The 23582-nt window shown below is 43.7% G+C and overlaps 1 protein-coding gene across 2 annotated transcripts in view; it reads left to right on the forward strand.

Moving 5' to 3' along the window:
• The window catches only part of PKIA (cAMP-dependent protein kinase inhibitor alpha), a 65502-nt gene that overhangs the window by 32350 nt on the left and 9570 nt on the right, over window positions 1–23582 (forward strand). For both annotated transcript variants that reach the window (XM_040354476.1, XM_040354475.1), the window contains exon 2: window positions 21832–22006. In XM_040354476.1, the coding sequence (XP_040210410.1) occupies window positions 21859–22006 (148 nt within the window). In that variant the 5' untranslated portion in view covers window positions 21832–21858. The remainder of the gene's footprint in view (window positions 1–21831; window positions 22007–23582) is intronic.

The following is a 23582-nucleotide window of genomic DNA, read 5'->3' on the forward strand; positions in this document are numbered from 1 at the left end:
GGGATGAATTTCACACCTCCTTGGAATCTTCAAGACAGTCTCCCCCTGTTGGTGGATCTTTTGCATTTGTATTAGACGGCTGGCTGTAAGTGAACAGGAAGTGACAGCCAGCTCCCGAATCTGGGAACAAAACGAGTTGTAAAGACTTTGGGTGCTAAGACAACATGGCTTGACTTCATGAGCTGTTTTTCAGCCCTTTCCTGCCCAGGGAGAGGGAAGGATAGGCCGATCACATGACCACTGCAAGTGGTCACATGATCGGGGTCGGTCATGCCTACTTCTGATCACATGATCGGGAGTCGGTCCTGCCTACTTCTGGTACACAGTGGTCATGTGATCGGCCTATCCTTCCCACTCCCTGGGCAGGAAAGGGCTGAAAAACAGCTCATGAAGTCAAGCACTGTCGTTTTAGCACTCAAAGTCTTTACAACTGATTTTGTTCCCAGATTCGGGAGCTGGCTGTACAGTCTTTGATAGCTTGGTTACTTTTCTGGCAGTGGACAGTGAGCGTGCTCTCAGCACAGAAAGCTCTGCTGCCTATGAGCGCATATGTACGGCATGTGGGTGTTACAGCCCACCCTCTTTGCCGCCACACATATGCCTTAAAATAGGTTGAAAGCCAGCAGCTATAGTACTTTTTTTCTGCTGACTTTTATGTAGCACTGCCCCCTCGGGGGTTGCTTGGTAATGCATGTTCTCCTACGCAGCCATGACCCTGTAAACTCTCCAGCCCCTCTGACACTCTAGGTTCAGACATGTTGTATATACCTTTAAATGACACAAGGACACAAAGCAAGTTGTTTCAACAGATTTTTGCTTACTCAAGAAGAAAGATTTAAATAAAGGATTAGTCTGCCAAATCCTGGTTACAGCCAAGACTAGGTTGAAATAGAGCTTGCAGCAATAACAGTAGTGACAAATGAATGATAACAAAATACACAGTCACAATTGGATACCTTAAAGATATTTATGGATATAAGGAAATGTTTTTGCCTTAAAGAAGAACCCCGGACAGGCCTATAATACATTTAATCCTAATGAGAGATAATGTACTATATTTACTAGTAAAGTGTTCCCTTGAAGAGCAATAAACAATAATGTCCTAAAAGCAAGGCCTTGCACTGTCTTCACCAGAAAATTTGGAGCTCATAGAAGATAGATTCCTGACTGTGGCAAAGTGATCATAAATAAGGCAAGCTAGCTAATCCTGGTTTCTAGCAGTACTCTTTGTAATCCAAGTGAGTGTCGCCTGTGCACAGTGTTCAGAGTGTGGTACTTAACAAGGCAGTGGGATATGTGGGCATCAGCCCCCTCACCAATCCTGATAAACCTCAGCCGCCTCTCGGAGGGACAATCAAACGATTCTTCTTACTGCAGATGGGCAGAGATGGTTCTGCGGTGTTCAGCGCTGCTGCAGGGTGTCTTTCTGCCAGCGGGTAATGGCTGGACTCGCTGGGGCTGGAGCTGTATGGAGGATGTGTGCCGCATGATAGGCCACAATCTCCTCTCCCAGTGGCGGAGTGGTGCTCACACGATGGGATCCAGGAAGCAAGAGAGCATGGGCCTGGTCAGCAGATCCCTTTATAGTTTCTACTACAATTCTCCTGTGTAGCAGATGGTCTGCTGGGAGATGTAGTCCATAGTCAGTTCTAAAATTCAGCAATGTCTATCCAGAAGACTACAGCTCCCACAATGCTTTTCTCTGTGTTCAGAATGTAAAGTCAATGATTTGAGCAACACTAGGGGGACATAGGAGCAAGCTGGAATAGTAGGAAGCAAGTCTGCAAAATCAGATAACCGTAGTCTGCTCCCGACTACATTTAATTTTACCATATGTATTTGAGGTCAACTATGAAAATATCTCAGAATTTCCCATGCCTGGTGAAGATCTGGGGTTTCCATGTACTAATCAGAAGCACAAAAGTGGCAAGATGAGGAAACAGGAGAATATAATATAATCCTGTATTGTAAAATGGTGCTTTAGAAGGAACCAATGAGGTTTGGTCTGCAGAAAGTGATTAAGCAATGTATTAGCTTGTCCAAGCGTATTAGCTGACTGTTTGGGATTTCAAGAAGTCCAAGAGGGAATTTTCTTAAACATGAGTCTTTAAACCAATCTGGTGATATGTGCTAACTTTTTTTTTTTAATACTTAAAGAAACACTCTCATTAGATTTAAAAAATGTTAAGAGGGCTAGAAACACCAGTAGGGTATTCAGCATCCAACACTTCTTGGTGTGTTATTATAACAGTATCTACTCTGGCAGCGGGGCTGAATAGTGTGCCTGCGAGTTCCACCCGCACCTAACTGCCGGAGTCTCATGCATCGGGACTGAACACCCAATGTACATTGGACCTAAGACAATCAACCAGCTTTAGCACATGCTAAACGTTTCCTCGGGCATCAGCCTGTTCAGAGTGCTTGTCTGTAAGGCTACATAGGCCTGGACATAGGCTACTTGCTTGTCTATCTACACTCATGGGCCGCTCCTACAGCAATCTGTCCAATGAGTTTTACACCTAACCTGTTACACTGTCACAATTCACTTTTCTCAATCTTATTTTAAATATCATTATTTGTTGCGTACTGCATAATATTTTCATGTAGACATTCTTAGACTGGATCTGGTTTTGAAACAAATTAGTGCAGGGACAGTATAGCATATACACCGATATACCCACCCAATATTGAGTTGGTCCACCTTTTTCCACCAAAACAGCCCCTTCTGCCTTCAAAACAGCCCTGACCCATTGAGACACCAATTAGTCAGTAGCAGATTCCTTTAAAGGTGCAAGGTGGGGTCTCCATGGATCGGACTTGTTTTTCTAGAGCTTAACTGGATTGGGATCTGTAGAATTTGGAAGCCAATCAACACCTCAAACTCTTTGTTGTGTTCCTACCAATGGTGTTCCTACCATTCATGAACCATTTTTGCAGTGTGACAGAGCATATTATCCTGCTGAAAGAGGCCACTGCTTTCATGAAATACAATTTCCTTGAAGGGGTGTACTTGATCAGCAACAGTTTAGGTAGGTGGTACATGTCAAGTAACATCCACATAAATGGCAAGGCCCAAGGTTTCCCAGCAGAACATTGCCCAAAGCATCTCTCTCACTGCCTCTGGCAACTTGACTTCTTCTCATACTACCTCCCAGTGCCATCTCTTCCCCAGATAACTGATGCACATGCACCGGGCCATCCACATGATGTAAAAGAAAACATCATCAGACCAGGCCACCTTCTTGCATTGCCACTTGGTCCAGTTCTGATGCTCACATGCCCATTGCAGGCAGCTTTTGACTGTGGACATGGCTCAGCATGGATACCCTGACCAGTCTAAGGCCCCGTACACACGAGAGGATCGATCCGCTGAAATTGATCCGCGGATCGATCCGGTGGTCTGTACAGACTCACCGGATCGATCCGTCCGAACCCATCCCTCGCATGCATTGTAATGATTCGACGCATGCGTAGATATCCTTATATGACAGCGTCGCGCACGTCGCCGCGTCATCATCGCGGCTACGGCGCGACACGTCACCGCGGTGTGAATTCGGCGCGGATTTCGATCCGATGGTGAGTACAATCCAGCGGATCGAAATCCTCAGAGGATTTATCCGCGGAAACGGTCCGGAGGACCGTATCCGCGGATAAATCCTCTCGTGTGTACCCAGCATAAGCAACCTTTTCTGATTTAAAGTGGAGTTCCACCCAAAAATGGAACTTCTGCTTTTCGGATTCCTCCCTCCGATTGGTGTCACATTTGGCACCTTTCAGGGGGGAGCAGATACCTGTCTAATAGAGGTATTTTCTCCCACTTCTGGTGATAGATCACCGAAGATTCTACGGCAATCTATGACATGTCCAGCCCCTCCGGTCCGCAAGGCTTCACTTCCCGATTCCCTTACTGAAGATGCCGACGTCCTATTATTAAAAGTCAGCAGCTGCAGTATTTGTAGCTGCTGACTTTTAACCTTCTTAGCTTTAACATATCAACAGGCACAACATGTTTACTTAAATGCCTAATATTTTATATACTTTCAAATACCATTGTAGTGTAAAGCCCTGTACACACGGTAGGACTTTTGGCCAACCAACTTCAAAATCTGCAACTTTTCAAATTTGTCCGACTGTGTGTACGCTCCATCAGACCAACTTTTTCTGGTTTCATCCAACAAAAAGTTGGGTCTGCGAACGGACCAACTTTTCGGCAACAAAAGTCCGATGGTGCTTTGTGTGACCGTGTGTACAGCAATCCAACCAACTTTTGGACAAAGTGCAAATACGAATGCTCAAAACCAATGTTAAAAGCAAAAAACAATAGCAGAAGTTAACCAAAGGGTGGCGGTAAAGAGCAGAAAAGAGCAAAAAAAAACACATGATGTTAGGAAACTTTTAGAAAAGTTTGCAGAAAAGTCTGACTGTGTGTATGCTATGGGTGTGGCAGGACAAATCAATTAGGACAAAAATCCAAGGGAAATTTTGTTGGATGTCCTACCGTGTGTATGAGCCTTAATAATCAATGTTATTCACTTTTCCTGCCTGTGGCCATCAAGTTATAGCCGATCAGTGTCCTGTATATTTGCTGAGCAATTGTAAATTGTGAAATTCCGAAGAATTAGGAATAATTTAGAGGTAGTATATACCATGGATTGAACTGCTACCCTTTAACATGTTTATGAATAATATGATAATCAATTATTTTTGGTTTACAAATTACACATGTCAGAGCATCAGTGAATTAATTAAAAATATGACATGGGATTGCTGCTATTTAAATATGGTTTGGTCGAATTTTTGGATAGGCTTAAATATTTAAAGATTGACTTCAGGTCACAACTAAAGCCTCGTACACACGGTCGGACATCAAACAAACTTTCCCTTGGATTTTTGTCCGAAGGGAGTTGTCCGGTCACACCCATAGCATACACACGCTCGGACTTTTACGGCAACAAACGCGAACGTAGTGACGTGTCAACGTACTGACAAGAGTTTAAAAGAGGAAGTTCAATTCTCTGGCGTCACCCTTTGGGCTCCTTCTGCTAATTGAGAGTTAGTAGAGGTTTCATCTGTGTGCATTCGCGATTTTCAGTTTCGTGCAATTATGTTCATTTCTGAAAGTCCGTTCATCAAGCAGACATGTTGCATAATGGGGTTGTGCTAACTTGACCCACAAAAAAAAATATAGAAATATGTTTGATCGATATAACCAAAATACACTAATCCAAAGTAAAGACATTTGTTTTTACTCCGTCAGTATCACCAGCAAAGCAGCTTTTAGTATTATCACATTATAAAGAAGAAGAGAATGTGCGCTGCTTTTCTTGATTTCAGAACTTGCCACGTCACGAATGTGCTCTTTCAAATACAAACGCTAGTTTTACTAGACAGAACGCTTCAGGCTGGTCTTTGCTTCTGAGCATGTGCGTTTGTACTTTGTACAAAAGTCCGATTGCTTGCTGTACACACGGTCGGACTAGGCACCGTCTGACTTTTGTTGACATAAAGTTTGTCCGTTTGCAGACCAAACTGTTTGTCCGATGAAACCCGAAAAAGTTGGTCCGATGGAGCGTACACACGATCGGACAAATTTGAAAACTTGCAGATTTTGAAGTTTGTTGGCAAAAAGTCCGACTGTGTGTACGGGCCTTAACTCACATTCAGTGTTTCCCATTGGAATGACTGGGGGGTTTGCAAACAAAGTGTTTACAGAACTTATTAGAAAAACAATGAGTGTGTATTTTTCCCCCTGACCTGAAGCCAAGGATAAGACTATTTTTATTGTCGCCAAATAGAATTTGTTTGATGATCCTTGGACCAGTAATAAAGACCAACCTTCAAAGGCAAGTTACACACAATGGGCCAGATTCAGGTAGATCCGCGCAATATTTGCGTGGGCAAAGGGCAACGATTTTTGCTCTGCGCCCACGCAAATATTTTGATATGCCCGCGATTCACGGAGCAGTAGCTCCGTAAATTGCGCGGGCGCTATGCTAAATAGCCCGGCGTAAGGGCGCCTAATGTAAATGATCCCGCCGGGGGCGGGAATCATTTAAATTAGGCGAGCTCCCGCGCCGAGCGAACAGCGCATGCTCCGTCGGGAAACTTTCCCGACGTGCATTGCGGCAAATGACGTCGCAAGGACGTCATTTGCTTCTAAGTGAACGTGAATGGTGTCCAGCGCCATTCACGAATCACTTACGTAAACGTATACTTTAGCATTGGCTGCCCCTGCTATAGCAGGAGCAACCTTGCGCTAAAGTCGCCGTACGGAAACTCCGTACCTTGCGTGCGCAGGGCCCGCGCAACTTTTGTGAATCGGTGGTAGTATACAATTTGCATACTATACGCCGATCACAATGGCCGCGCCCCCTAGCGGACAACGCAAGAATGCAGCCTGAGATATGAAGGCATAAGGAGGCTTATGCCTGTCATATCCTAGGCTGCAGTCCGCGTAGCGATGTTCCTGAATCAGGGGCATTCGCTACGCGGGAGCAAAACAGCTATTGCGCCGCGCAACCTATGGTTGCGCGGGCGCAATAGCTTCTTGAATCTGGGCCAATGTCCAAACAGAAAGTAAAAAAAACTACAGCAAAACCTTGGATTGCAGGTAACTTGGTCTGCAAATGTTTTACAAGATGAGCATATTCTTTTTATACATTTTAAATTGATAGACGAGCAATGTCTTGCCATAAGAGTAGCGTCACATCAAAACTGAGTATAAAAGAGAAGAGAGGCGTCTCTAAGTTTTGCAATATGGTTACATTTAATGAAGGGACAACATTTAGCAACCCACATGGTTGATTATTAACCCCCCTGGCTGTATTCCCGAGCGTGACTCGGGGTGGATTTTATGTGCTAAAATCGGTATCCCCGAGTCACACTCGGGGTAGCTATGCAGAGCCTGCAGCGCGCGCTGGCTTACCTTGTCCCTGGATCCAGCGATGCCACCGCGCTGTGTGAACGAGCGGGACCTCACTCGATTCACACAGTGTCCCCGTGTGCCGTCGATCTCCGTTTCCTGCGACGTTACGACGCACGGGGGCGGAGATCGGCGCCAAATTCAAAAAAGTAAACAAACACTATACATACAGTATACTGTAATCTTATAGATTACAGTACTGTATGTAAAAAATACACACCCCCCTTGTCCCTAGTGGTCTGCCCAGTGCCCTACATGTTCTTTTATATAATAAAAACTGTTCTTTCTCCCTGCAAACTGTAGATTGTCCAAAAGTGTCCCTTTATGTCAAAAATGGTTTTAGAGCAGCTAGAAAACAGCGATAATAAGTTATAATCACTTGCAGAAATGTGCGATAGCGATTTGTGGGGAAATTCGTCATAAAAATAAATAAATAATGACAGCGACAATTCTGCAACTGAGCAAATTTCAGTGATTTTGAGTTGATTACATTATTGAATAATTTTTATTAGAATTATATTGTTATTTGTTATAATTATTTATAATTATTTATTATATTATAATTTATAATTTTGTTTTTAAAAAAATGTCATACCCGGGATGCTTATTAGACTCTTGTTTGGTCAGATTTAAGTGAGTTATTCCTAAGAATTACAGGCCTACAGTATAAAACGCCAAATTTTCTTGCAAATAATGGTACCGCTTTCAGCACCTTTTTTCTGAAATAATCCTACCGCCAGGGAGGTTAAAACAGACACATCTAAGTATGCAGACATTCGGGGTAAAGCTGTCCACATAGACCGTCCTCCTCACTGCCATCAATGTCATCCCTTCCTTGCTGAGCTCCAAGAGCGCTTCAAGCCTCGCTTTCAGTTCGCTCTACTGCAGGGTAGTCTTCCCAGCCTATGTGGACAGCTTTACACCGGATGCCTGCATACTTAGATGTGCCTGATTCATACCTCCCAACTTTTTGAGATGGGAATGAGGGACACCTGTTAGAAAAATTATGTCACCAGGTGGGAGAAAAAGTTGGGAATGCAATTCTCTGAGAAACACAGTTGGACAGGCTTTTGCAGTTTCCCACAAAACTTCTATTTGCGTCAGGCACCAGGAGGCTGAATTCAAGGTTTTGACCCAATGGTACTATACACCAGTGAGGATACATAAGATGTTCCCTCTGTGCTCTGATCTTTGCTGGAGGTGTGGGGAGGAACCCGGCTCTCTTCTCTACATCTTATAGTCCTGCTGTCTTCTTCAGCCCTTTTGGACAGAGGTCCACTGCTTCACCCAGAAGTTCACAGATTCGGAGCTACCACAGACTTCTGCATTTTTCCTTTTACACCATCACGACATTCCAAGCAAGATCTATAGATTTTACCACATCTACTCACCGTGTAACAGGTGCTCCGCACGCCTGTTACTTCTGGTAATGACAGGCGCTTTCAGCGCCGTAGTGCGTTCCATGCTGGAACGCATACGGCGCTCGCGCGATGACGTCATCGCCCAGCACCGTGGTGCGTTCCATCTTGGAACGCGGAAGTGCACCGCAAATCGGCGGTATGCGTGAATCAGTGCAATGCACTGCACCTGTTCTCAGCCTATAAAGGCATTCATATTAAATATCAAAACTGGCTAGGCTACAACCAATCTATAGCTACCAGTAATCCCTGGACTGCATCGCTCCCCATGCTGCAACACCGCTCCAGCTGCAACTACTACTTTAGAGCTGTTACATCTACTGCAACAGAGAGCTATTGCTGGGGACAACCTTGAGGCCTTCCTTGCTGAACACCTTACACCACGGAATCCCTACATGCTACACTGAAGCCTGCAAGCGGATAAGTAGCTATTGTGTCACTTGTAGTGCCATAGGAAGATCTGCTGCTTATGTTCCAATTAATAGAATTGCTGTTATTTATTAGGCCTTTTGCCTATCAACATACTATTTGGGATATACTGATGTGCCTATTGCTCATTGCTAAGGAATATCTTAAAGGGACATTTACCTTCAAATTACCTCAGCTATAACTGCCTCTCATATGCAACTATTGTTACCTGAGCTATAATTGCCACTCTTATGCAATTATTAGTTGTTGCTACAACTCCTATTTACTACGAGTACCCTCAAAGTACCTGTGCTATAATTGCCTCCCAGATGCAACTACCAGTTGTCGCTACAACTCCTATTTACTACGTGTACTCTCAAAGAACCTGAGCTATAATTGCTTCTCATATGTAATTATTAGTTGTCTCAACAACGCCTATTTACTACGTGCTTGACACGTACTACCTGTTTATGGGCTTATGCCCTAAGTTGCGGAACATGTTCGCCTAAACTTTTCTATGCTAAGGATTGACGTATTTCATACCTTCTCCCTTAGTGCCCTAATGCACGACGCTATGTAATACTAATAATTACTTGCATACAGTTGTGCATATGTATCTTTTAGTGCATACTATAATTTTAAACACTAAGCTCTGGTCGCATGTTGTAATGCATCCAAGCTCAGTAGCTCAACACCTATCTTTATGTGAGAGAGAGATGATGTAGAGAACCCCCAAACTCTGCTTCCAAACCGCTGGTTTGGAAGCAGACACAGCCCCGTCGGTCGCCATCTGCTTGAAAAAGATAGTCGAGAATAAAGCAATGGAGGACTTGGTGGCCTCGGAGAAGCGCCACCGGGAGAAATTTCTCAAAAAATGGTTTCATTGGCACGAGTTTGTTTATTCTGAGGAGTATGCGGAACTGTTGACTTAAACTCCCTAGGATGTATTGGAGGGCTCCCTTCCCCTACCCCTTTTTCTCTTTCTTTCTTTCTTTCTTTCTTTCTTTCTTTCTTTCTTTCTTTCTTTCTTTCTTTCTTTCTTTCTTTCTTTCTCTTCTTCTCATTTCTCAACTTTTGCTATAGGCTCTTTGGGTCATTTTATATTCTATATATAAACGGTGTTTACTAGACATGTGCATTTGTTTTCGCCTGAATGCATTTTCGTCCGGATTTCAGGTATTTTTGTTATCGTTTTAACAAATGATAACGAAAGCACAGAAAACAAAAAACGAAAGATCTGACGTAAATGCTTTTTTTTTTCGTTTTCGTTGCGGTCGAATGTGCCTAACCTTAACTCTATTAGTCCAATATTATTCTACATAAAGAGAAAAGATTCGACATAGAGAGAAAAGATTCGACATTATAGAGACATGGAGAAGAGTCGACATAGAGAGAAAAGATTTGACATAGAGAGAAAAGATTCGACAAAGAGAGACATGAAGATTCGACATAGAGAGACATGGAGAGTCAATTTTTTTTTTTTAAAGATTCTGTCGAATCTTCTTTTTTTTTTTCTTAGAACATTTGACAGACACCATAAGCCTTCAATGACAGAATAGACCATAATTTGGATTTTCAGACGAATGCATTTTTTTAACGAAAAACAAAATAAAAAAAAACGAATTTCGGGAGTAACTAAATTAATTTATTTTTCGGACGAAAACTAAATTACGAAACAAAATATTTCAGTGTGCACATGTCTAGTGTTTACCGAACAAAATGTTATTCGGGCTGCAGAGACTTCCTAGATGCCGGAGCTCAGGGCTTTTCTTTAGACATTGTTCCTCTTGGCACTACCGCGTGATAATCGTGGTGATCGCATTTCTGGTTCTGAAAAGTGCTCCATGTTCTGTATGCAAATTAAGTGGTTTCTGTATTTCCGTGTGTTTTGTCTAAATAAAGAATTGCAAAAAAAAATGCCATAACTCTATTCCCTATTTTTAGATGCTATAACTTTTTTTGCGCAAACCAATCAATATACGCCTATTGCGATTTTTTTTTTAACAAAAATATGCAGAAGAATATTTATCAGCCTAAACTGATGAATACATTATTTTATTTGGATTTGTATTATAGCAATCTTTTTTGGGTACAGCGTCGCACGACCGTGCAATTGTCACTTAAAGCGACACAGTGCCGTAGCGCAAAAAATGACCTGGTCATTAAGGGGGCAAATCCTTTCGGGGCTGAAGTGGTTAAATGTAACCATATTGCTACACTGAGAGGAGCCTCTCTTCTCTTTTATACTCTGTAGCTCCTGCTGGATTTTGCTTCTAATCCCTTTGTGGGGGCTTCCCTTTGTGGATGGTCATTTTATAGTTACACAATCACATTGCTATAATTTTTTTTATATGGACTACCACAGAGGTGATCAAATACCGCCAAAAGAAAGCTCTATTTGTGGGGGGAAAAGGACGCCAATTTTGTTTGGGAGCTACGTCGCACGACCGCGCAATTGTCAGTTAAAGCGACGCAGTGCCGAATCGCAAAAATTGCTCTGGTCTTTGACCAGCAATATGGTCCGGGGGTTAAGTGGTTAAGAGAATGAAAGGTTTCCCCACATGCCTATTTACACAGGTATATAGAAAATGGTGAAGCGCTTGAAAAAAGTCCAACATGAACCCAAAATATATTGCTGGCACAGACTCAACTGTCAAAGACATATAAATGTAATCCACTTATAAAAAGTCTGAAGTAAGCCAACGGGATGTGTCTTGAGGTATCAAATAAGTGAAGAGACCTCCACTGTCACCCAAACACACTGCCTCTTACCCATAGGTAGATGTTAACAAACATGGATATAAATCACTGACAGCTCCTCAGCAGCACTGGGATGACTCTGCATCTCCTTCACAGTCTTAATACACAGTTAAGAGAAAAAAGAGACGCCTCATAGTGCAGACATCCAAATGTTAGTTTATTGATAAAAAGCTAAAAAGTTTTGCCCTCACATTTCAGAAGGTTAAAATAAGCATTATAGGAAACGTCCAGCGTTTCCAAACCACAAAATGGCCTCCGCGTCCCAGTATGCAAGTTGCGTCACACGTCTCCAACTCCTCCGTGTGATGCGACTTGCATGCTGGGACGTGGCGACCAATAAATAATAAATAATACCAATAAAATACATTTACGTTTTTGGTTGTAACATGACAAAATGTGGAAAATGTCAAGTGGTGTGTCCTCCCAATAGGGAAATATTTAGAACAGTACTGCAAAAACATGAAAGCTCAAGATACATACAGGTCCAATAGTAAGTGGTCGTTGCAATTCCCTAGGGCACAGGTGTCAAACAAGGCCCGCGGGCCAAATCCGGCCCTCCAGGCCATTTCATGTAGCCCTCGCACCAGCCCTCCTCTGGTCCTCCTCCAAACCCCTACTTTCTGTTTTCAAACAATGCATCCAGCTTCTTCCCAACAGCAATATAAGGAAAGAGGGGGGTGCACTTTGATGTAAGGGAGAGTGGGGGACTCAGCTTCTGATGGTGGGGGATGGCTCTTGACATCTAATGTAAGGGGAGGGGATGTGTTGGACATCTAATCTTACAGATACAACCGGCCCTTTTGAGGACAATCATAATGCTGATGCGTCCCACGATTAAATCGAGTTTGACACCCCTGCCCTAGGGGATACATAAATCAGGTAAAAGCTTTAATAAGCATACATAACAACAAGAAAAACAGAGAAATGGTAGAATGTACTATAAGTACTGGGACCTCATCCGAGAGGTGCACTAGGAATTTCTGACTCTTTGTCCTAAATTGTTGCCATATTGACCATCTGTTATGGAATTTAGCATGAGTTCCTGTTTTGTAGGCCATTTTGTAGAAACAGATTTACCTACTGATGTCCCTTTAAGGCAGTGGTTCTCAACCTTACTAGTGACCACTTGGACCCCCAATAGTAAAAATTATTTTCATAGCATGGGTTGTCAGCAGCCAAGGCAAGACAAGTAATTTGCGCCCCTAACTCATGGACATTTAGCGCTCCCCTAATCCCTTCAACTCGTACAGTAATATGGAACATTTTAGGATTTAACACTCTTTCTTTGCTCTCCTTTCTTTCCCTTTTCTCTCTCTATCATATTTTCTTTTTTTCCCCCCCCATCCCTCTCTCTAGCCGTCTTTTTTTATCCACCCCTCTTTTCCCCTCCCTTTCATTTATTCTCTATTTTTATTCCTTCTCTTTCTCCTTGGTGGGGGGAATAGGATGAGTGGCAGTGCTGGCGAGGAGTTGGGATGATGAGTGGTAGTGCTGGGGGGAGTTCTAATCGGCCAACTTAGGTGTTCTTGATCAAGGTCATCTGCTGATCTGAGAACTGTAGTACACACGATTGGAAATTCTGAAATTCTGACAACAGATGTTCGATATGTTCGATATGATCTTTTTGACGAAAATTCCAACCGTGTGTGTATGCTCCATTGGACATTTGCTGTCGGAATTTCAGTCAAAAAAAATTTGATAGCTGGTTCTCAAATTTTCCGACAACAAAAGTTCTTGTCAGAAATTCCGATCGTCTGTATGCAATTCCGATGCACAAAAATCCTACGCATTCGACGCATGTTCGGAATCATTGTACTTCATTTTTCTCGGCTCATCGTAGTGTTGTACGTCACCGCGTTCTTGATGTTCGGAATTTCCGACAACATTTGTGTGACCGTGTGTATGCAAGACAAGTTTGAGGCAACATTCCATTGGAAAAAAATCCACGATTTTGTTGTTGGAATTTCCGATCGTGTGTATGCGGCATTATAATGGCAAATCTAATCACAGGTAGTGTAACTCACTGTTTCTCCGTCTTTGTGGTGTCTTGTAGCACTGACACGTATGCCAAAATCAGGATATGGGGTCTCCTCCAGCCCCTCCCACATCAGCTGACCTCTAGTCTCTGCCCCCCAGCCATGCCGTGAATAGGGTGACCACGTGTCCCGGATTGCCCGGGACAGTCCCGCATTTTGCAGGTCTGTCCCGGGCACCTTCATTCCAGGACAATACAGTGTCCCGGAATGAAACTGACACAGATACCCCCCCGGGCCAATCTGATGCCCCCCAAAAAAGGCCACCACATCACCACTTTACTCACTGACAGTACTTGTCCTGGCCGGGAATGCCTGGAGGAGCACAATCCCTGCCCCCTGCTTGTGATTGGAGAAATCATAAATCCCGCCTCTTGTGTCCAATCACTGTGCTGTGATTCGTTACAGCACAAGCTGATTTTTGGGAAGTGAGGGTGTCCCTAAATGGTAGTTTGGAAATGTGGTCACCCTAGCCGTGAACCGAATGGGCAGCTGTGGGCTTCAGGAACAGCCCTGCTGGGAGGCTGCAAAAAGGCTGGGAGAGCAGCGTGGGCTTCAGGAACAGCCTGGGATTTGGTGACCCCTGGCAAATTGTCATTTGACCCCCGAGGGGGTCCCCACCCCCAGGTTGAGAACCACTGCTTTAAGGAGACCAGATGGGCTTAAGTCAGCTGTCGCATCTGCTGGGTGGATAAACAGTCCATGCTTTTATTCAGTAAGGCAGTAAACAATTCAGGAAGCCTTTTTACATCAAGTCCATAGCATAAAACAAACACAAATGCCCTCTTTCAAAACAGTCCGCTCACACGTAAAAAGGCCTGTGTATAGCTGAGACTAAGCTGGTCATAGATGATTAATTTGTTTTTTTATCAGCCAGTGGGCTGAATGAAAAGGCAAACAGATTTGTCCAACCACACAAGCAAGGTGGATGGAGGAATCCCCTTCACCAGGACATTGTATTCTGACTGATCGACAAATGTTTTCCAACATTCCTGTTCCACAGAAGTTGATATTACAGTTGACTTCTGTCAAACAGGAAGTACTACACATGATTTAAAAATTGTCCCGATCCCTGCTGATTTCGAACGATCTGTGGCCAGTAGGGATGAGCTTCGTATGTTCGATCGTTCGTCGAAATATGAACAAAACAGGTCGTGCACGCCAAATTCGAGTTACGTTTCACAGACCATAATTTACTGCAGCATCGCTAGCTGATGATTGGCCAAGCATGCACTATGACCCGCATGCTTGGCCAATCACAGCGTGCAAAAAACGGAGAGCCATATTTGGCCAAAGCCAGGGTGGCTTTGGCCAATTATGGCTCAGGGGGTTTAGTACACGCCCCACACTATAAAAGGCTGTCTGCAGGTCGGCCTTGTGTAATGTGTTGCGGTGGTTAAGAGAGGACAGAGAGAGAGAGAGAGAGAGTGTAATTTTTTGCAGGTAGTTAGAGCAGGCAGGCAGGCTAGTCAGTTAATGTTACAGTGTGTAGAAGATATATATACAACCCAGGTGTTGTATATATATTTATACACTGTATAGTTTAGCTAGATCGGTTCTTCCTAATTTACTGACAGGCAGGTGATTGTGCTAGCTGCAGTATTCTTACGTGGTTTATTGCCTGTGTCCTCTGTAGTTTGCACCTAAAGCTACTTGGTGTGTACTGGCCGTGTGCTCTGTAGTTTGCACCTAAAGATTTAGGAGCAGTGATTTTAATGATGCTTAAATAAAAAAATTAAAAATTCCTTTAAATATTGTACCTGCTGGGTGTCTATAGAATGCCTGTGAAAACGTCTTTGAGAACCCGGGTCTTGTCTGAGGGAACATGTATCAATGTAAAAAAAGTTTTGAAAAACTGTTGTTTTTTCAGGAGTCCTGAACGACCGTTTTTAAAACTTTTTTTCCATTAATTTTTTATTTTTTATTTAAGCATCATTAAAATCACTGCTCCTGAAAAAACAACCGTTTTTAAAACTTTTTTTCCATTGATACATGTTCCCTGGGGCAAGACCCGGGTTCTCAAAGACGTTTTACGACAATAACTTGCATATTAGGCTTTAAAATGAGCACTTTTGAATTCTAACGTTCGAGTCCCATAGACGTCAATGGGGTTCTAAATGTTCGCGTGAATGTTCGGTCCGTTCGAAGGTTCTGGTGCGAACCTAACGGGGGGGTGTTCGGCTCATCCCTAGTGGCCAGCTTTATAATGGCTAACAGGTAGGATGTGGACCAAGGAACGGAGGCTTTATCCCAGCCAAAGCTCTAAAAAGCCTCCAGGCACCACAACCCAGAAAGCTTCTTGATATCTGAGAAAATAAAAAGTTTGTTTTGTTAATAGCAGACACAAATCCTCACCATGTATCTTATAGTCTTCATTACAGAAATCGGATGCACTTTTCAAGCTTGCCTGTAATCAGCTTCCATTAATTTATTGTATGCGGTCCATTTGTAGAGCAGAAACAGCCGTTGTTATAGAAAATGTGTCTGAAAAGCACAGATCTTATTACAACATTTAATCTGCTGAAGGTTATCACTTTGAACATGTCATTACTCAGCAATCTGCTTAAACCGTTATTTTTAGAACGGTACACACAGTTGTTGTCAACTTGGTTTCTATTACTGGTCTTCGTTTAAACCATACAAAATCTATTTATGAAAAGTGGGGCACATAAACATACATACAAATAAAAATGTAAATAATAAAAAAACAAAGTTTCAATTTGTGTGCAATCAGGCATGCCCTGGCACTACATAGTTGAAGGTGAATCTAAAGGAAATTGAACAACAAAAGCTGTATAGTGTGTATCCAGCTTAAAGCGGAGGTTCACCCTAAAAACATTTTTATAACATTACATTGTGCTCACTTCCAACATTGACAGTATGCAGATTTTTTATTTATTTTTTGCTATACATACCGTCGTATAGCTATTATCCCCCCGTCTTCCGGGTACTGGCTCCTGCAGGAGTGGGCGTTCCTATGCAGAGGCTAAGTGATTGACGCGATGACAAAAACTTCCCCCCGGCGCATAAGGCGCGTCACGAGTTTCCGAAAAAAAGCCGAACTGCGAGTCGGCTCTATACGGCGCTATACGGCACCGACGTTCGGCTTCTTTCGGAAACTGGTGATGCGCCATATGCACCGGGGGGAAAGTTTTTGTCATCACGTCAATCACTTAGCCTCTGCATAAGAACGCCCACTCCCGTGAGAGCCAGTACCCGGAAGCCGGGGGGAAAAATAGCTATACGACGGTATGTACAGCAAAAAAAATCAGCACACTGTCAATGTTCGAAGTGAGCACAATGTAATGTTAGAATTTTTTTTTAGGGTGAACCTCCGCTTTAAGGGGGGAATTATTCCCAATGACCACAAATGTAAGGAGGAGCATTCTTCCCACTAATCATCACACTAATGTATCATGAGTTGTAGATATTCTTATTTTTAGAAGGGGTTCCCTGACACCAGAAAGTTATTTCAAGGGTTCCTCTGTGTTGAAAAAGTTGAGAGAGCCTGTAGTATAACATAACAATACTTGCATAATGGTCTTTTGAGTCTGATCTGGGTGAAAATACAGCAGCAGTAAGAACCCCTGTGTGGCTAAGACCATGTGGCTCAGATATCTGTCTCTCTCTTCACTTCCTGCTTCTGGGTTTTCAAAGCCCCCTCCATGAGACAGGCAGTGTTAAAGAAGAAGTAAACCCAGGTATAGGAAAAAAAAGAAGACATGCAAGGTTAAGGCATAATGAGCTACTATGCATGGCATACTAGCTCATTATGTAATACTCACCTCCGGTCGAAGCCGTCCTCTTCCAACGCCCGGGCAGCCGATATCTTGCCTGGGGGTTACTTCCGCATATTGCAGCTCCGACCCTCTGATTGGTTGGAGCCGCAATGATGTGACTCCCGCACGCATTCCTCATTGAGGAACGGCATGGCCTCAATGAGGAATGGCACCGTAGACAGCGGCGTCCGTGATTTTAGTAAATATATCCTAAACCGTGGAGGTTTAGGAGATATTTCAAGCACCTACAGGTAAGCCTTAATCTAGGTTTACATGTAGGTTAAAGTGGTTGTAAAGGGTTTACAACCACTTTAAAGTGATTGTAAATTCTGTTACACCACTTTTACCTACAGGTAAGCCTATAACAAGGCTTACCTTTAGGTACCGTTAGGTAGATTCACAAAGAGTTAGGCCGGCTTATCAGTAGATAAGCCGACCTAACTCTGAATCTACGCCGGCGTTTGTTTAAGTGTATTCTCAAACAGAGATACACTTAAACAAAGCTAAGATAGGCCGGCTTGCGCCGTTCTATCTTAGCTTGCAATGTTTCTGTTGGCCGCTAGATGGCGCTTCCATTGCGGCCGGCGTAGATTATGTAAATGAGGGGATACGCCAATTCACGAACGAACGCCAGGCCTACACCGTCGCATTACGTCGTTTCCGTAAGGAATAGGCCGCCTAAAGTTATTCCATCTATGAGGTGGAAAAACAATATTAAGCATGGCCGCCGTTCCCGCCGCGAGGTTTCGAATATTTTACGTCGTTTGCGCAAGTCTTCCGCGAATCGGGATTTACGTTGTTTACGTACACGTCGAAATCAATAGGCCCGTACGGCGTACTTAGCCGCAATGCGCACTGGGAAATGTAGTCACCCGGCGCATGCGCAGTGTCAAAAAACGTCAAAAAACGTGAGGTCAAGCCTCATTTCCATACAACACGCCCCCCTCCAAGCAATTTGAATTAGGCGCCCTTACGCCCGCTCGTTTTAGGCTACACCGCCGTAGATTAGCAGGTAAGTGGTTTGTGAATCACTACTAGCCTAACTAATTTACGGCGGTGTAGCCTAAAAAGGCTAGGCTAGGCCGTCCTAAATTTAGGCAATTGTACGTGAATCTACACACTAGAATATCTCCAGAACATGCACAGTTTAGTTGAGTATATGCGCTGCTGCAGACATCATTGGCGCATGCGCACTGAAGAAATGGGCCGCTGGTGCCGTTTCTTCAAGACTCGTGCCGTGACCGGTGGCTCATGCGTTCACGAGTGACATCATCCGGCCAATCACAGCGCCAGAGTCGAGAACCCGGATGTAACTCCATTGGAAGATGTCCGCCGTGTACTTGAAGTGCCAATGCCGATTCAGGGCATCGTTCTAAGGTAAGTATTTCATAATGAGCTAGTATGCAATGCATGCTAGCTCATTATGCCTTTGTCTTTCAGGGTTTTTTTTTCCAAGAGATTTACAACCAACAGGAGAACCCTATACACATATTGGGCTAGATTCAGATAGCCCTGCGTAATGTTATGGGGGCGTAGGGCGAAAGTTCCGTATTCAGAAAGAACTTGCGCCCTAAGTTACGTGCTCCGGCGTAAGCCCGCCTAATTCAAATTTGGATGATGTGGGCGTGTTTTATTTAAATTTAGTGTGACCCCACGTATTTGACGTTTTTTACGAACGGCGCATTTGCCATTCGTGAAAGAATCCCAGTGTGCATGCTTGAAATTCCGCCGCAAATCGTCAATGCTTTAGACGTGAACGTAACTTACTTACAGCCCTATTCGCGAACGACTTACTCAAACGACGTAAAAATTTAAAAATTTGACGCGGGAACGACATCTATACTTAACATTGCGTACGCCTCATATAGCAGGAGTAACCTTACGCCGGAAAAAAGCCTAACGTAAACGACGTAAAAAAAAGGCGCCGGGCGTACGTACATTTGTGAATCGGCGAATCTACCTAATTAGCATATTCCTTGCGTAAATCGACGGAAGCGCCACCTAGCGGCCAGCGTAAAATTGCAACTAAGATACGACGGCGTAAGAGGCTTACGCCAGTCGGATCTTAGCAAAATTCCGGCGTATCTTGTTTTCTGAATACAGAAAAAAGATACGCCGGAGCATCCTAGATACACGAGCGTAACTTCTTTGTGGATCTGGCCCCTAATATTTTTCATGCCTTTTACTGTCCATGTGCAAGCAGACTAAAGCCTACTACATACAATGAGAACATTTTATGAAAAAGCCATCGTACGATAATCTGATCATTAGTACACAGCTTTCGAGAGCCAATCATGACAGTTCAGCCGAAATTATCCCAAGGGACATTTTTCTCGTACAATACCAAATCGTACGATTTTCGTTTAATCGGTACAGTTTTCATCCGAAAATATAAAACAAATACAATACATTACATTACATCACTTCTGAAATTATATCCTGTTGTATGATAATTTTCATAAACCTCTCCATTTTTGATACAGAGACGTGCAAAAAAAAAAGACGATCATTCGCCTGATATTCTTATCGTGTGTACAAACCTTAAGATGGCGCTGTCTAAAGTTTCAGACGGAGCAGTGCCTTAAAGTGGATGTAAACCCTCACATATACTCAGTGAGGTGAACAGCCTCAGATGATACACAGAGATGAAACAAATCTCCCTACATAAGTCTTACATGTATATCTGCTGTCTTCAGCTTTATATATTCTTTAGAATGTGCACATTGTGTTAGAAATATTTCTTCCTCTTTCAGCAGTGGGAGGGGAGTCTGGGCATACACTGTGTGAGAGATGATTGGAGGAAAGGCACACACCACCTCCTTATAGGCAGAGGAACGAAGAAACGTGCAGAGCTGTACAGTGAATAGACCAGCTCTCTGCTTATCAGTCTCTAAGTTCCCTTCTGACACAAATTTCCAGCTGCTTTTATCTCCTGTGTCGGAGAACTTGTCAGAAGTTATAATGCTGATAACAGAGGAACGGAGCGACAGAAAGACACGGGACTTAGGGCTTTAGAGAGAGATAAGTAAACACTACAGATATGTGTGCTTAGGTCTGATTTCATGAATGGGGTTTATATCCACTTTAACCACTTAACGCCCGCCGCACGACTATTTACGTCCGCAAAATGGCACGGACAGGCAGAAGGGCGTATATATATACATCCTTGCCTTCTAGCGGGTGGGGGGTCCGCGGGGAGCGATCCTGGACGACGGCGCGGCTATTTGTTTATAGCCGCTCCGTCGCGATCGCTCCCCGGAGCTGAAGAACGGGGAGAGCCGTGTGTAAACACGGCTTCCCCGTGCTTCACTGTGGCGGCGTATCGATCGAGTCATCCCTTTTATAGGGAGACTCGATCGATGACGTCAGTCCTACAGCCACACCCCCCTACAGTTGTAAACACACACTAGGTGAACCCTAAGTCCTACAGCACCCCCTGTGGTTAACTCCCAAACTGCAACTGTCATTTTCACAATAAACAATGCAATTTAAATGCATTTTTTGCTGTGAAAATGACAATGGTCCCATAAATGTGTCAAAATTGTCCGAAGTGTCCGCCATAATGTCGCAGTCACGAAAAAAATCGCTGATCGCCGCCAATAGTAGTAAAAAAATATTTTTTTATAAAAATGCAAAAAAACTATCCCCTATTTTGTAAACGCTATAAATTTTGCGCAAACCAATCTATAAACACTTATTGCGATTTTTTTTACCAAAAATAGGTAGAAGAATACGTATCGGCCTAAACTGAGGAAAAAAAATGTTTTTATATATGTTTTTGGGGGATATTTATTATAGCAAAAAGTAAAAAATATTGCATTTTTTTCGAAATTGTCGCTCTATTTTTGTTTATAGCGCAAAAAATAAAAACCGCAGAGGTGATCAAATACCACCAAAAGAAAGCTCTATTTGTGGGGAAAAAAGGACGCCAATTTTGTTTGGGAGCCACGTCGCACGACCGCGCAATTGTCTGTTAAAGCGACGCAGTGCCGAATTGTAAAAACGCCTTTGGGCATTTAGCAGCATATTGGTCCGGGGCTTAAGTGGTTAAGGTAGGTAAGATGGTCTTGAGATTTAGCTAACCCATATTGCTTCAGTCATCCTTTGTCACGTACGTGTGTGTTTTTTTTTTTTTTTTTAAAAAAACTCTAAAGAGTTAAAACCATTATCAGGTTGTTTTTTTATATTTTTTTCTGGCTCTGTCCTTATTTAGAGGAACTTTCTCCTTGACCTGCTGTTCTCATATCAATGTAATGGGCAGACTTATTGACCAATAGCAAGGCAGAGGAGGATAGGTCAAAATCCATAATTCCTTGCAGAACTTGGAATTTTCATGATAAAGGTTGTAGATCTCCTTGCACTTACAGTAAATGTCGATTCAGAATCTTGATAGTCACTGTAGGTACATTTTCACCATCAGTTTGGGGTTGACTGACCCTTTGGCATTGAATGTTTTTTTTTTTTTTTAATTGTAAAATATTTCAAAAATATGTTTCTTTATTTCTCTATAGGCACTGCTATGTGGATACTTGGTAGCAATGACTGATGTGGAATCTACATATGCAGATTTCATAGCTTCAGGGAGAACGGGAAGAAGGAATGCTCTGCATGATATACTCACCACAGCAGGAGGGAACACAAGTGAATTATCCATAAAGTTATCTGAGCTTGACGTAAACAAATCAGGTAAGTGTCTGTCGCTGTGAAAAGTATGGTGTCCTTGTATAAGATTAGTATTGGATGGCCAATTGCTGAATTTATTCTGCATCTTACACAATCCGTAGTGCGACACCTTTATTTGGCTCTGCAGCAGCCATGAGTTGGGACAACAACAGGATTGCTATACAGGGCCAAACAGTTTGAGACTTATAGGTAGATTCACAAAGAGTTACGTCGGCGTATCAGTAGATACGCCGTCGTAACTCTGAATCTACGCCGTCGTAAATTTAAGTGTATTCTGGAAACCAGATACGCTTAAATTAGGCTAAGATAAGAGCGGCGTAAGTCTCCTACGCCGTCGTATCTTAGGGTGCATATTTACGCTGGCCGCTAGGTGGCGCTTCCGTTGAGTTCGGCGTAGAATATGCAAATGACTAGATACGCCGATTCAAAAACGTACGTGCGCCCGGTGCATTTTTTTCCGTCGTTTACGTAGGGCTTTTTCCGGCGTAAAGTTAGTCAAACAAATAGCTGGCCTAGCCAATGTTAAGTATGGCCGTCGTTCCCGCGTCGAAATTTGAAAATTTTACGTCGTTTGCATAAGTCGTCCGTGAATGGGGCTGGACTTAATTTACGTTCACGTCGAAACCAATACGTCCTTGCGGCGTACTTTGGAGCAATGCACACTGGGATATGTCCACGGACAGCGCATGCGCCGTTCGTAAAAAACGTCAATCACGTCAGGTCACGAATCATTTACATAAAACACGCCCCCTGTTCCACATTTGAATTGGGCGTGCTTAGGCCGGCCCATTTACGCTACGCCGCCATAACTTAGGAGGCAAGTGCTTTGTGAATACAGCACTTGCCTCTCTGACTTACGCTACGCTACGCCGCTTCAAAGTTATGCCAGTCTTACTGAATCTGGCTATTAATCAACTATTCTGTCGTTCTGTTCTGAATAAGCATGACCCAACCCCTCACTGGCCACTTACATTCTGGATTGTTTTATGTCAATAACGTGTAGAAGCAGGTATGTACCGTATTTATAGCGGTATAACGCACTCCCGCGTATACCGCGCACCCCTAAAGTTGCCCCAAATCCTGTGGAAAAAAAGTTTTGGTGTCTTGCGCGGCGTCCATCGGCGGCCTCGTCGGGTCCGGCGTTCGTCTGCGGCTTCGGGTGTCCTCTTCGTCGGGTCCGGCGTCCTTCTGCGGCTTCGGGTGTCCTCTTCGTCAGGTCCGGGGTCCTTCTGCGGCTTCGGGTGTCCTCTTCGTCAGGTCCGGCGTCCTTCTGCGGCGTCCTCGCGTCCTCCCCGCTCGTTTCCCGCGCCGAGTTTGAATACTGCGCCGACATATACAGAGCGCAGTACACTCGTGTATTGTCGGCAATGCTCGGCAACTCTCGCGCTGACGTCCTGTACGTCCAGGACTTGAGCGCGGAAGGAGCCGAGACTGCCCAACTATACCCGAGTGTACTGCGCTCGGTATATGTCGGCGCAGTATTCAAAACTCGGCGCGGGAAAGCGGGTATCGGCGTATACCGCGCACCCAGGATTTTGCCCTGATTTTCAGGGCAAAAAAGTGCGCGGTATACGCCGAT

Source organism: Rana temporaria, chromosome 5, assembly GCF_905171775.1.
Source record: "Rana temporaria chromosome 5, aRanTem1.1, whole genome shotgun sequence".
In the NCBI taxonomy this organism is placed as follows: Eukaryota; Metazoa; Chordata; class Amphibia; order Anura; family Ranidae; genus Rana; species Rana temporaria.